The 11,867-nt window shown below is 37.7% G+C and overlaps 1 protein-coding gene across 1 annotated transcript; it reads left to right on the top strand.

The window, feature by feature from the left end:
* Positions 1–1,417: 1,417 nt before the first annotated feature.
* On the top strand, positions 1,418–7,337 carry LOC140748999 (anionic trypsin-2-like). Its single transcript, XM_073081998.1, has 8 exons — positions 1,418–1,618; positions 2,675–2,837; positions 3,748–3,810; positions 4,767–4,825; positions 5,270–5,452; positions 5,731–5,944; positions 6,441–6,601; positions 6,906–7,337. The coding sequence occupies exons 1-8, from the start codon at positions 1,496–1,498 to the stop codon at positions 7,113–7,115; spliced, it is 1,176 nt and encodes a 391-aa protein (XP_072938099.1). The 5' UTR covers positions 1,418–1,495; the 3' UTR covers positions 7,116–7,337.
* The last annotated feature ends 4,530 nt before the right edge of the window (positions 7,338–11,867 follow it).

Below are 11,867 nucleotides of genomic sequence, written 5' to 3'. Positions count from 1 at the left end.
TGGGCGTAGTTTCAAAAACTATTTCAAATTTTGGGAGAAAATGACCGTTAAAATGAACTTTTCACTTTGAATGACCATTGACATTGACAGCTGACGTTTAGAAAGAAGTGTTGCTAGAAAAAAACTTAAAAAAACTACCCATCTTAATACACGTTCGATTTATTATTGTCAAATGAGGGTATTAACTAAAAATAGGCGTATAAAAGGTTACTATAGATCGCCTTCTGGGTATTTTCCAGTCTTTGTAAAGAACGTTACTCTGCCGGTTTTGTTGGTCATTTGCGTTTAAATTGTGTTTCTGTTAATTTATTTAGAAAAGTTAAGGCTTCGGCTTATAAAAAGTTGGTTATTAAATAATATTAAATATGAGTGCCAATTATAGGCATGATTAATGTTTGTATAAAAGTTTATTTTTAATTTGTATGGAACAAATCGAAAATAATTGAAATGTGAACTATTTTATGTGGTGCCTGTGTTACCTATCTATTGCTATATTTAGAAGGCGGTAGAACCCTGTGTGGTTCGATTCCGGCGGTACCACCGCCACACTTATTTCTACCTAATATAAGCAGTGTTAAGCGCTGCTGGGTTTGGGTTTGAAGGGTATGTAAGAGAGACATACTTTTTCCACACATTCCAGCTTAATCCTTAGGGGCGCATCTGTGACCGGGCTCAGGTAGGAATGTAATAATATCTGGGGTTGATTACAGATGTCTTTGGGCGGCAGTACCCAATTAGCATCAAGTGAACTGCATGCTTGTCTGCTATATTATAAAAAAAACAATTCGTCGAAGTATGAAGTTCCAAACTAACTTGACTTGTAGTGATCCTTCACTTTCGGGTGTTATTTCCACTAACGGACTGAACTTCTTTCTGAGGTATTCCCGGAGCGCTATAACATGAGGCTCTTCAAAAATAGTGCAAAAAGTGGTCTCCCGTAGAACCGGCGACTCAATGTATTGGTGACTTCTTGTGTATAAACGTTAGGCAACAGTGAATACTTTCCATCAGGTAGCCTATCTGCTTTATCGTTTAATAATAATAATAATAATAATAACCATTTATTTCAGACAATATAAACAAAGATACAAAAGTATAATTGAATACAGAGGTCCATATCATATATACCTTACAGACTAACATACATATTAATATATACTTATAACTAAATCACGTATTTGCGGCGACGTGAGACGCGGTTTAGGTTAGGTTAGGTTAGGTTAGGTACAAAAAGAAATCTTCGATAATAATTTGAAGATTTACGTATGCCTATAATTATTAATACACTTTTGATTAATACCTTCTATTAATAATTAGCTATTGCTATTAATTTTTGTTTTCTTTTTTAATAATAGTCTACATTGTAGTAGAATTAGTTTCTTATTCTAAGCGGCTTATAGAAACAATTTAAGTTTGTTGCCGTAAGTCAACCACAAATGATTCAAGCGTTCAGTAATGTTGAGTAGTGTGTAATGTGTTCTAATATTTGGTAATAATGTTGTTGCCTAGACATAGGTGTTTTATATTGCTCGGTGACAATATTGCCTATATTCTGTGCTTAGTCACGATTTTTTCAGCGGTAGGAGCAATTTTGGCAATATTCTTCTGTGGTATAGTGGTGAGTACTTCTTAAGATAATCATCATAAATTTGGCCTCAGGCTATTCATCTATCCATCAGCCTTTTAAGGTCCACTGCTGGACACAGGTCTCCCCTAATTGACGTCATTCCAACCGGTCCCGTGCCCTTTGAATCCAGCAGTTTTCCGCCATCTTGGCCTGATCTGATTCCTTCGACTTATGTGATTTTTATAACTTTATACTCACTTGCTTTAATGGTCAAGGAAAACATCGGGAGCCGAGAAGATGACCACAGATGTGTTGTTATCTAAGATACTCACCACATGGGTTTGTGGTCAGGCAGGCAAAATAGCTTATCACGTAAAGACAGACTTTGGCCCCGGTAAGGACTAAGTTGGAACTCCTGTTACGCATTCGATGTCATATCATACTCTTCAAATTAAAATGGCTTCATGTGAACTATTTGTTTTTAATTCCAATTACCTAAAAAAATATTATGCTGATATACCACTCATAACTTTAATGATATGAATATAACTGTAAATATGTAGCATTGAATAAGTCAGTTTTCCTGTTTTTAAGTGAACATTGACCTGACTGATGACCTGAGGGAAATAAAACTCCTGTCAGCTTCTTCCCCTAACAATGTGAAATATAAAAAAAAATATTTACTGAATTGTGCGTAAGTCATAAAACAGGCCTACTTTTTATCCAAATTTCACGCTTCTGTTATACGTGGCTTAGGCTCTGCGATGATGAATCTTTGATTTGTATTTTGTCTTATAACTTTATAATATAGCAGACGAGCAGTCCACCGTACGGTAAGTGGTTAATGCCGCCCTTGGACATCTGTAATCGTTCCCATATAATATTAGATTCCTATCTAACGTCGGCACCGATGCGCCGCTACCCCCAAGGGCTAAACCTTAATGCATCTGATAAGAATGTCTCCCTCACCACACCCTATAAATAAGAACAGAACAACGCTTAACACTGATCGTATAAGGAAGAAAAATATGGCAGTGATGCGGCCGGTATAATAACCACAGAGAGAGCTCTATCACATTTATAAGTATAGATTTTGTTTTTTTAAAGCCCATACACACTTCGGACTCACTTGAGAAAGCAGAAGTTATTGAGAATACGGTGGCACTTAGACATATAGAAGATGCACATGCGGAAACTAGGAAGGAGATATGTGAGCCGCTGCCACCGACAGACGACGATGCAAAGTGTGGAAACAGAGTTGCTGATCGAAGTAAGTAATTAAAAAGTTAATATAAATACAAATATGTGACTGCTTTTTATAATAATAATATACTCGTAATAATATAGGAATAGCAGGCAAGCATGTCCACCTGATGGTAAGTGGCTACTACCGCCCATGAACATCTGTAATCAACTCCAAATTTGATTAGGTATTCCTATCTGAGGTCGGCCACAGATGCGCCGCTACTCCTGAGGACTAAGCTGGAACGCCTTACCATAACCTTACAACCAGAACACAGAAGCATTTAACATTGCTGTTATGAAGCAGAAATAGGTGTGGCGGTGGTGCCGCCGGAGTCGAACCACAACCACCTTCAAATATTATAGCCTATACTCTCATATTTAAGATTAATCCAACGATGCCTCATATGTTAAAGAATGATGCATATAGTATATTTTTAATCTTCCACATTTTTAATCACCTCTTTGCGTTGACTCTTGTTTGCCAGGATACGGAAATTGGAACCCAGATGATGAATTGACGTACCTACATCATCAGTGCAGAATGACGGATGAAATATTTACAACTTGAATATTCATATGAATCATATACCTTCCTACATGTATACTATCCTACTAGCCCTTTTCCTTTTTTATATCGGTAAAGTAGCAAATTAACATGCAGTTCACCTGATGGTATGTGGCTACTGCCACCCATATTTGTAATCAATCCCAGATAATAGCACTAATTTGGAAAGCCACGGATAAGTGTCTACTTTACCAAGCTCTTCAAATCGGAATACACCAGCGTTGAAGATTGTAGGCAGAACTAGGTCACGATGGTGCCTCCGTAGATGAACGACAAAGAATTCTACCACCGTCTTAAACGACTATCCAGAATTGCCGTATATTATGCACAAGATATCCATTGAGGATTGTAATTAATTGTTAATTTCCAGAATGTTGCGAATACAAGCGAGCGATGAATAATAAGGATGAAATAATGAGAAATTTAAGGAGTAGTAAGTACATGCATTACTTATTTTTGTATTCTACAACAACGACATCTACGTTAAAATCTCATAACTAAAAAATAAGTGCACGAAAGAGCGCATAAGACCATTTTAAAATAATTCATTAACTTAATATTAGATTTTAATTATAATTACGGCTTGCGGCTGTAGGTACTTCGATATACGGCCTTACGAATTCGTTTTTATTTATTATATTTGGATTAAAACACAAATATAGAAATCCTGACACATTTCTGTTAAATTGAGTCATAGTTATTTCGTAACTTTGAGAAATCAGTACCCTCACCAGAGGAGTTTTTACGTTTCGACAAATATGACTGTTTTGGTATTTGTTTACGTATTGGCCCATACGATTTCCTAGTTCTGACACAATCCGCTAGGGGCGCTGATTGGAATTTGTATGGGCAAATACGTAAACAAATACCAAAACAGTAATATTTGTCGAAACGTAAAATCTCTTGGTAAAGGTACAGTGACAGAGGTTTCGAACCTCTAATAGTCCAATTAAGACGCTAATTGAACGATTAAGTTATCACTGTCTTATCAATATTACAAAACATATTATTATAGCATTTTAATTGATACTAGATACATAACAATTATTTACTAATGATATGGCTATTTATACAGGATGAATTTTTAAATTATCTTAGTATTTTTTTAATTATTTTTAAATTATCGTAGCGAAATACTGAAACTGAAATGCTGAAAGGAGTTAGGCCGATTTTGACATAAATTAAAACTATATCATCTAATTAAAAACATGTATTATTCTAGCCGGATAAGACAAAAGAAGTTTATTTTGAAAAAAAACTCTTTATATTATTCTGCCATCGGATAGTGTCTTTAATGATGAAATTCTGGGAAGTAATGATAAATTACAAAATAAAGGAGAAGGTTCATTTAAAAAAAATACATATTTTCATGTTCTTTTGCGTTTTCAGATGGTTTGCTTACAATACTTGGTGGAAAAAACGCGAGTCCAGGAGATTTTCCTCATATGGTAATATATGATTTTCCCTTTATATACTTGGTTTTCCCTCTTTTTGTGTGTATTTATTTGTATGTATGTAAGTAGTGTAAGCAGTGTATTGCTATCAGGTTTATAAATAAAAAAAGACTTGGCTTGTATTTCAAAAATGGTCACTCCCTTTCTGGTTCTATACTGGAGGCACCACCGCCAAACTTATTTCTGCCTAACAACAACACTGTTTGGCGCTGCTATATTCCGGTTCCAAGAGTGTGGCAAGGGAGACATACCTAAACGACGCGTTCCAACTTAGTCTACAGGGCTAGCAACGCATTTGTGACCGACCTCAGGTAGGAATATTTAATCCAATCTAGGGTTGATTACGGATGTCCCTGGGCGGCAGTAGCCACTTACCATCAGGTGGACTGTATGCTCGTCTGCTACTTCAATGTAATAGAAGGAAACTTATCGTTTCAGGTCGCAGTGGGTTGGTTGTATCAGGAGAAACTGGTATATAAATACGTCTTCTTGTGCGGTGGATCCTTGATAAGCAACAAGTTCGTGTTAACCGCAGCTCACTGTACCTCTTACAACGGCAAAGGAGTTCTGGAACCCATACCACGCATAGTTAGAATGGGGAGTGAATATATTAGTGACAAGGTAAGTTCACATTACGTCGGACCGACAGTTTAACCAGCATTTCCCAAGTGGTTGGAAAATTTTGTTGCAGCTAAAGTGTGATCGCAAGCTATGACAAATGATCACTGCGAGGACTGTTGTGGATTACCCAGACGGAAGTTCTACGGAAGTCAATTTAGAATTCCATCCAAGACCTCGATTTTAAAGTAATCTTTGTTCATGCGATACCCACGACGCTGGATCTCCTAGTGAGGTTATAATTAGAAAAAAATATTTATTTAATTATTTTATACTTTCAGGTTAAAGATCGCAACAGAAAAAACGTAAGGATTAAAAATATTACCACTCATCCCAGCTACAATCCAAAATTTTACTATTACGATGTAGCCCTTCTAGAATTGAGGAGTGAAGTGATTTTCACAAAGAAGATTCATCCTGCTTGCCTTTCAACCTCGTTAACTCCGACAAAATTTACGGAAGTTAATATTACTGGATGGGGATTTACTGACAAAGGTATGGATTTTTAATAATGTTCAAACAAAATGTTAGAATCATTGTTAGCAAAAATATGTAAGTATAGAAGCAAATTTGATGATAAGAGAACCTAAAGACATTTCAACCAACTTCATTTAGAACAGAGGTTCTGCCTAAAGCCGATTGCAGCTGCGTTGCTAAAGGAATAGCATATTTACCTCATACGTTAGTCAGCCGGCATCCAGACTTTTCCACCGAAATTGCTTCACGCTTGAAAGAGGTGTGGCGGAGGGTACCTCTCTGATCGAAAAATACTCGTTTTACTTTTTTAGATGATTATTATAGCTTACCTATACTAAAGGACACAGTTGAGTTGTTTCTGAAGAAAGCAACCACATGTGACATTTTCTTTGGAAATTTTAGTTGATTGAAAGTTATGTAGTTAAACATTTTATAAGATACGAATATGGCTCATATCTTGAAATTCCTTGCAACGTAGTAAGTTTATAAATAAATATTCTTTTTAATGTTTCAGATAGTAAACAGATGCCCGATCGCCTCCAAGTAGCGACTGTGAACATGATAAAATATGAAACGTGTGAAAAGAAATTGGTTGAGGATCAGAGTGGGAATTGGGTGTTTCGAACGCACCAGCTCTGCGCTGGTGTTGAAGGTGGTGGAATCGACACTTGTCAGGTACGGTTCCTAACTTTGCTTTTTTATAATATAGGAGTAGCAGATGAGCATGCACTCCATCTGATGGCTACTGCCGCCCATGGACATCTGTAATCAACCCCCAATAGGATCAGGTATTCCTACCTGAGGTCGGCCACAGATGCGCCGCTACACCTGAGGACTAAGCTGGAACGCCTCGGAAAAGTCTGTCTCCCTTACCACACACTTCAAAACGGAACACAGTAGCGCCTAACACTGCTGTTATTAGGTAGAAATAACTTACTTACACGTCAATATCCTACCTACTGTAATATTTTAATTCTAGGGTGATTCCGGAGGTCCTATACAAGTGAAGGTCTGTACTACGTCGGGGTCCATGCACAGTGTGATCGGAGTGACTTCTGCAGGCCATCGGTGCGGTTTACCTGATTCCCCGGGCATTTACATCAGCGTGGTATCAGTATTGACGTGGATAGAAAACATAGTGTGGCCTGAAGATTATCATAAACTCCGTGGCTTCAGAAGAAATTACTAAGGAGACTTTGCATGAGCAAAATGTTTAGTTAGACTCTAGTTGTACTGTTATTTACTTCATATATATTCTTTTTTAGTTTTAGATATTAGGTACCTCCTTATATATTATATATTTCATCAGATATTTTATCTTATATATCTTATTATAAGAATAGTATGCGAAGGTTCTATGATTTACTTTTAAAAATAATTCCATCGACTTTAATAGATTAAAGATATTGTTTCAATTTTATTCTAATATTTTCTTACCCTTTTTGTTATCGAGGGGGAAATCTTCAAATGGTACCTGGTGCCGTGGAAACGACTTAGAGTTATGTGGGATTCACCGCACTTAAACTCCCACGGTGGCCGTCCTATGCGCTGCGAAAAGGTCTCCGGGATCTCTAAAGGAACTCAACCGGAGTCTTCTTAGCGCGTTGCGCCGTCGAGCTCTGCCCAATTGAGCATAACGTTCGTCTCATCTTCTGATGTGCACTTTTTTGCTATCGAGGGGGAAATCTTCGAAAGGTACCAGGTGCCGTAGGAACGACTCAGAGTTATATGTGATTCTCACCGCACTAGAATCCCCGCAGTGGCCGTCCTCAGCACTGTGAAAAGGTCTCCGGGATCTCTAAAGGAACTCAACTGGAGTCTTCTTAGCGTGTTGCGCCGTCAGGCTCCGTCCAAGTGAGCATATCGTTCGTCTCATCTTCTGGTGTGTTCGACGGTATGCGACCACTCATACCGCCGTCTTGCCCGGAGTACCTACTGCGCGTCAGACTGGTATGGTAACCGCTCCACGATACGAATCGTTGAATTGTATTATTTGACGAAACGTGCCGATACGTAACTGTAGGTAAAATATTCTTAAAAAGTCATCAAAAGTGTAGACAAAATAACCATTTTAATAATCACTAACAGAAATAATTAATTAGTATCCCACATGAATTGCTTGCTCAATAGATACGAATTAATAAAAGCAATTTACTTGATGGTAACCACATACGAAACATCAGTAGAATAAAAAAAAAACTTTAAATGAAAATGGAACATTGCGATAAGCAGAGGAAAAACAATACGAGATTCGGAAGAGATATCTCGGGTTTCGAGTGTCGCGAAAACGGGAGTTTACCATAATCTTGGATTGTAGCGTGGCGATTCACTTCGCGGACGTTAGGGCTAGTTTAACGTTCATGGGCGAGCGGAATAGCGTATAGCGGATTTTAACTCCTTACTAAAGCTTTTTTGTTATATTGCAAAGGAGCATGCAGTTCACCTGATGGTAATTGGCAAGTGGTTCGACTCCGGTGACACCATGCCACACCTGTTTCTACGTCATAATAGCAGTGTTAAGCGCTGCTGTGTTCTGGTTTGAAGAGTGTGGTAAGGGAGACATACTTACCGAGGCGTTCCAGCTTAGTTCTTAGGGGTAGCGGGGCATCTGTGGTTGATCTCAGGTAGTAACATCTAATCTTATCCGGGCTCGATTACGGATGTACATGGGCGGCAGTAGTCACTTACCATTAGATGGACTGCATGCTCATCTGCTACTCCTATATTATAAAAAAAAATAAAAACTGCCGCTCATGGTCAACTGTAATCAACCCAGATAAGGTTAGAATCCTCTTTGAGACCGGCCACAGATGGGTTGCTGATCTGGAGGACTATGTTCAACGCCTCGAATAAGAATGTCCCCCTTACCACAACCTAAAATTACCAAGCAATTCAAATATCACAGTGGTGACGGCGTCGCTGCAGAGTTACAAAGCGTTTACGGTAGATTTGAAAACGAAAACCTAAGGATAACCTAACCTAACCTATTTTTTTTTGACGAGGGGGAAACCTTCAAAAGGTACCCAGTGTCGTGGGAGCGACACGGGGTTATGTGGGATATTTACCGTACTAAAACCCCCCCGGTGACCATCCTCACCGTTGCGAAGAGGACTCCGGGATCTCCAACGGAACGCAACCGGAGTCCTCTGAACGTGTTGCCCCATCAAGCTCCGCCCAGGTGACCCCAGGCGCTCTCCATACCATCTGGTGTTTACGACGGTATGCGACCATACATACCACCGTCCTTCCCGGGGTCGCTTGCTGAACGAACCTAACCTAACCTAACCTAGGATAATGTAATCAGGTAATGTTATGTACATGTCAATGGGAACGCGCTCTTCATAATCTCCCTCGGTCGCCACCATGAAATGTTATCGTTTTCACGCCACTACCAGGAAAACTATTCGTCTTGTGACTTTTGCAAGTAAAGTACCAAAAATTGCACCTGTACTCTTATTACGAGTTTTTACGTTTTGACAAAAATTACTGATATTATTTTGTTTTTGTTTACGTATTTCACATATATTTCCAATCAGTTCTGATACAATCTGCTAGGGGCGCTGATTAGAAATGTATTGGCAAATACGTATACAAATACCAAGACAGTGATTTTGTACAAAATGTATTGTTATGAAATATATTAGCTCGCGCCGCTTATGTCGTAGTCAGGATGCTATAGCAATTGTTTTATTTCAATTAATCTTATTCACGACGTCGTGCAGATGAAGATGTCTGAGCGATTGCATATAGTCGTGTAAAATACTATAGTAGACTCATTTTTAGGGTTCCGTACCCAAAGGGTAAAAACGGAATCCTATTACTAAGACTTCGCTGTCTGTCCGTGTGTCCGTCTGTCACAGGGCTATATCTCCTGAACCGTAATAGATAGACATATGATTTTTTACAGAGGATGCATAACGGTGGCCGCTACAACAACAATTGCTAAAAATAAAATAAAATTGAATATTAAAGGGGGTCTCCATACAACAAACCGACATTTTGCGGCATTTTTCGATCTAACTGTTAAACCGTATCTACTAGGAAGACGGTTAAAATTTTTACAATCCGTTTACTACTATAATTGGTATTATTAGTTTAATTCGTTACTGTAGATTCTAGAAATTTAATAAACTACTCTATAAAACGGACATTTTAGAGCACATTCCCGTATTTATCTGTTCCGCCAAATATGCTGGTCACAACCATATGTTTATAATCAAATCAATTTACTAGTATATTTCTACTGCCTTGAAAATCTACATCGAGCAAATCAAATAAGAATATAGTATTTTTTTGAAAAAGGGACAGGTATGAATTTAAAATAAAAAAAAAAACTGTATTCAACTCCTCGCCTAATGAAGACTACTAGGATATAAATTTCATGATTATAATTATTAAAGTGACAAACGACTGGATGATAAGTGGCCTCTGCTGCCATCTGTATTTCATATAAGTTTAGATTGATACTTAAGGTCGGCCAAAGATACGTTAGTCCCCATCAAGACTAATTTGGAATCCCTTTGGAAGCCTCCCTTATGACACAACAAAATTATCAATGTCTTATGGATGATTTTTCAAAAATTCTGCGTAATTCAATTTACTCGTTTATATATCGAAGCGTACTAGGCTATCATAATCACGAGGAGTCCTGTTAAAACTCGGTGTTGAGTCGGGGCTTAACAAGAAAACTTCCGAGGACGTAACGAGCTACGCCGTTTAACTTCTAGCGGACATGCTTTTAATTTTAATCTATTTCATTTCAATGTTATCGAGCTACATCGATTTGCTAATGTTAATTAAATAAATATTATAAGTATATTTATATTATCTTAAACTGTTGAGAATGTATTTAAATGGTATGAAATTATTATTTTCCAGCAAAAATTTAGCATTTCTATTCTTCTCTCGCTCGGGCTCTATAATGTATAAGCGAGAAATCCGTACTTTTTTGAGACCGACTATAACAGCATAATTTCCTTATAATAATAAAGGTATAGCGAATGTGATGTGTGAATAGAAACCTACACGTTTGAGAGTTGAAAAAAATCTCTAAGGTGTTTGATGTCTTCGAAGTCGCAATGGCTAGCGCCGTATGGTTTAATCTGATTCACTCTATAAGGAGAACCGTGCCGAAGAGTGAGTTAGAAATCTGCATTTAATGTTGGACTGAGAGATAGAATGATTGGTGACAGTAGTTATATATATCGTCAGTTACACCGCAGGCTTTTTGTTACTTCAGTCACTTTAATAAGTCGCCAAGTACGAGTCGAACTCGTACATGGAGGCTTCCGTACCACCAAATGTTCATTATATTTTACTTATTTTTATAAAATTATCATATTAAACTATGTTTTATTGTTCTTATTATAATTCTAGTAGTTATAGTAGTAAACGGATTGTAGGAATTTCAACTATCTTCCTAGTACTGAACCGTTAGATATAGACCAACTTTAGTATTCAACTTTATTTTATTTTTAGTATTTGTTGTTATAGCGGCCACTCTTATGCATCCTCTGTAAAAAAATCAAGTCTCTATCTATTATGGTTCCAGAGATAGAGCCCTGTGACAGACGGACAGACAGCGAAGTCTTAGTAATAGGGTTGCATTTTTACCCTTTGGGTACGGAACCCTAAAAAAGAAATCTCAACTACAAGCATGCATTTACTTACCACGTAACTCGCAGACTTTTGGTAACTGGCATCTCGACGTGGCAATGTTTCTAAAATACATTATGTCCTCGGACAAATCCTGCTATCACCTACACGACCTCACGTCGTAGAATAACCGCGCGTTTGCTGAGCTTTAAAAATACCGTACATTTTAGTAGAGGTAGGAATACCTACACGGAAATGTTTTTGAAAGAAATATGAAAAAACATAATGGTAATATAAAAATGTGGCATAATGTTTTTATACGAGTGATGTTATAGGAGCATTATAA

This window comes from Epargyreus clarus, unplaced genomic scaffold, assembly GCF_041222505.1.
Source record: "Epargyreus clarus isolate Ecla_fem2 unplaced genomic scaffold, WU_Ecla_fem_2.2 ptg000017l, whole genome shotgun sequence".
NCBI classification, from domain to species: Eukaryota; Metazoa; Arthropoda; class Insecta; order Lepidoptera; family Hesperiidae; genus Epargyreus; species Epargyreus clarus.
The sequence above is the reverse complement of the archived record's forward strand: the minus strand, read 5'-3'. Positions and strand labels throughout refer to the sequence as shown.

Bases quoted from the DNA above. Each gene is read 5' to 3' on its own strand.
- LOC140748999 (XM_073081998.1), top strand. From the start codon at position 1,496: ATGTTGTTGCCTAGACATAGGTGTTTTATATTGCTCGGTGACAATATT. The intron at 3,811-4,766 runs GTAAGTACATGC...TTGCGTTTTCAG, and splicing joins AATGAGAAATTTAAGGAGTA to ATGGTTTGCTTACAATACTT. The intron at 5,945-6,440 runs GTATGGATTTTT...TTAATGTTTCAG, and splicing joins ATGGGGATTTACTGACAAAG to ATAGTAAACAGATGCCCGAT.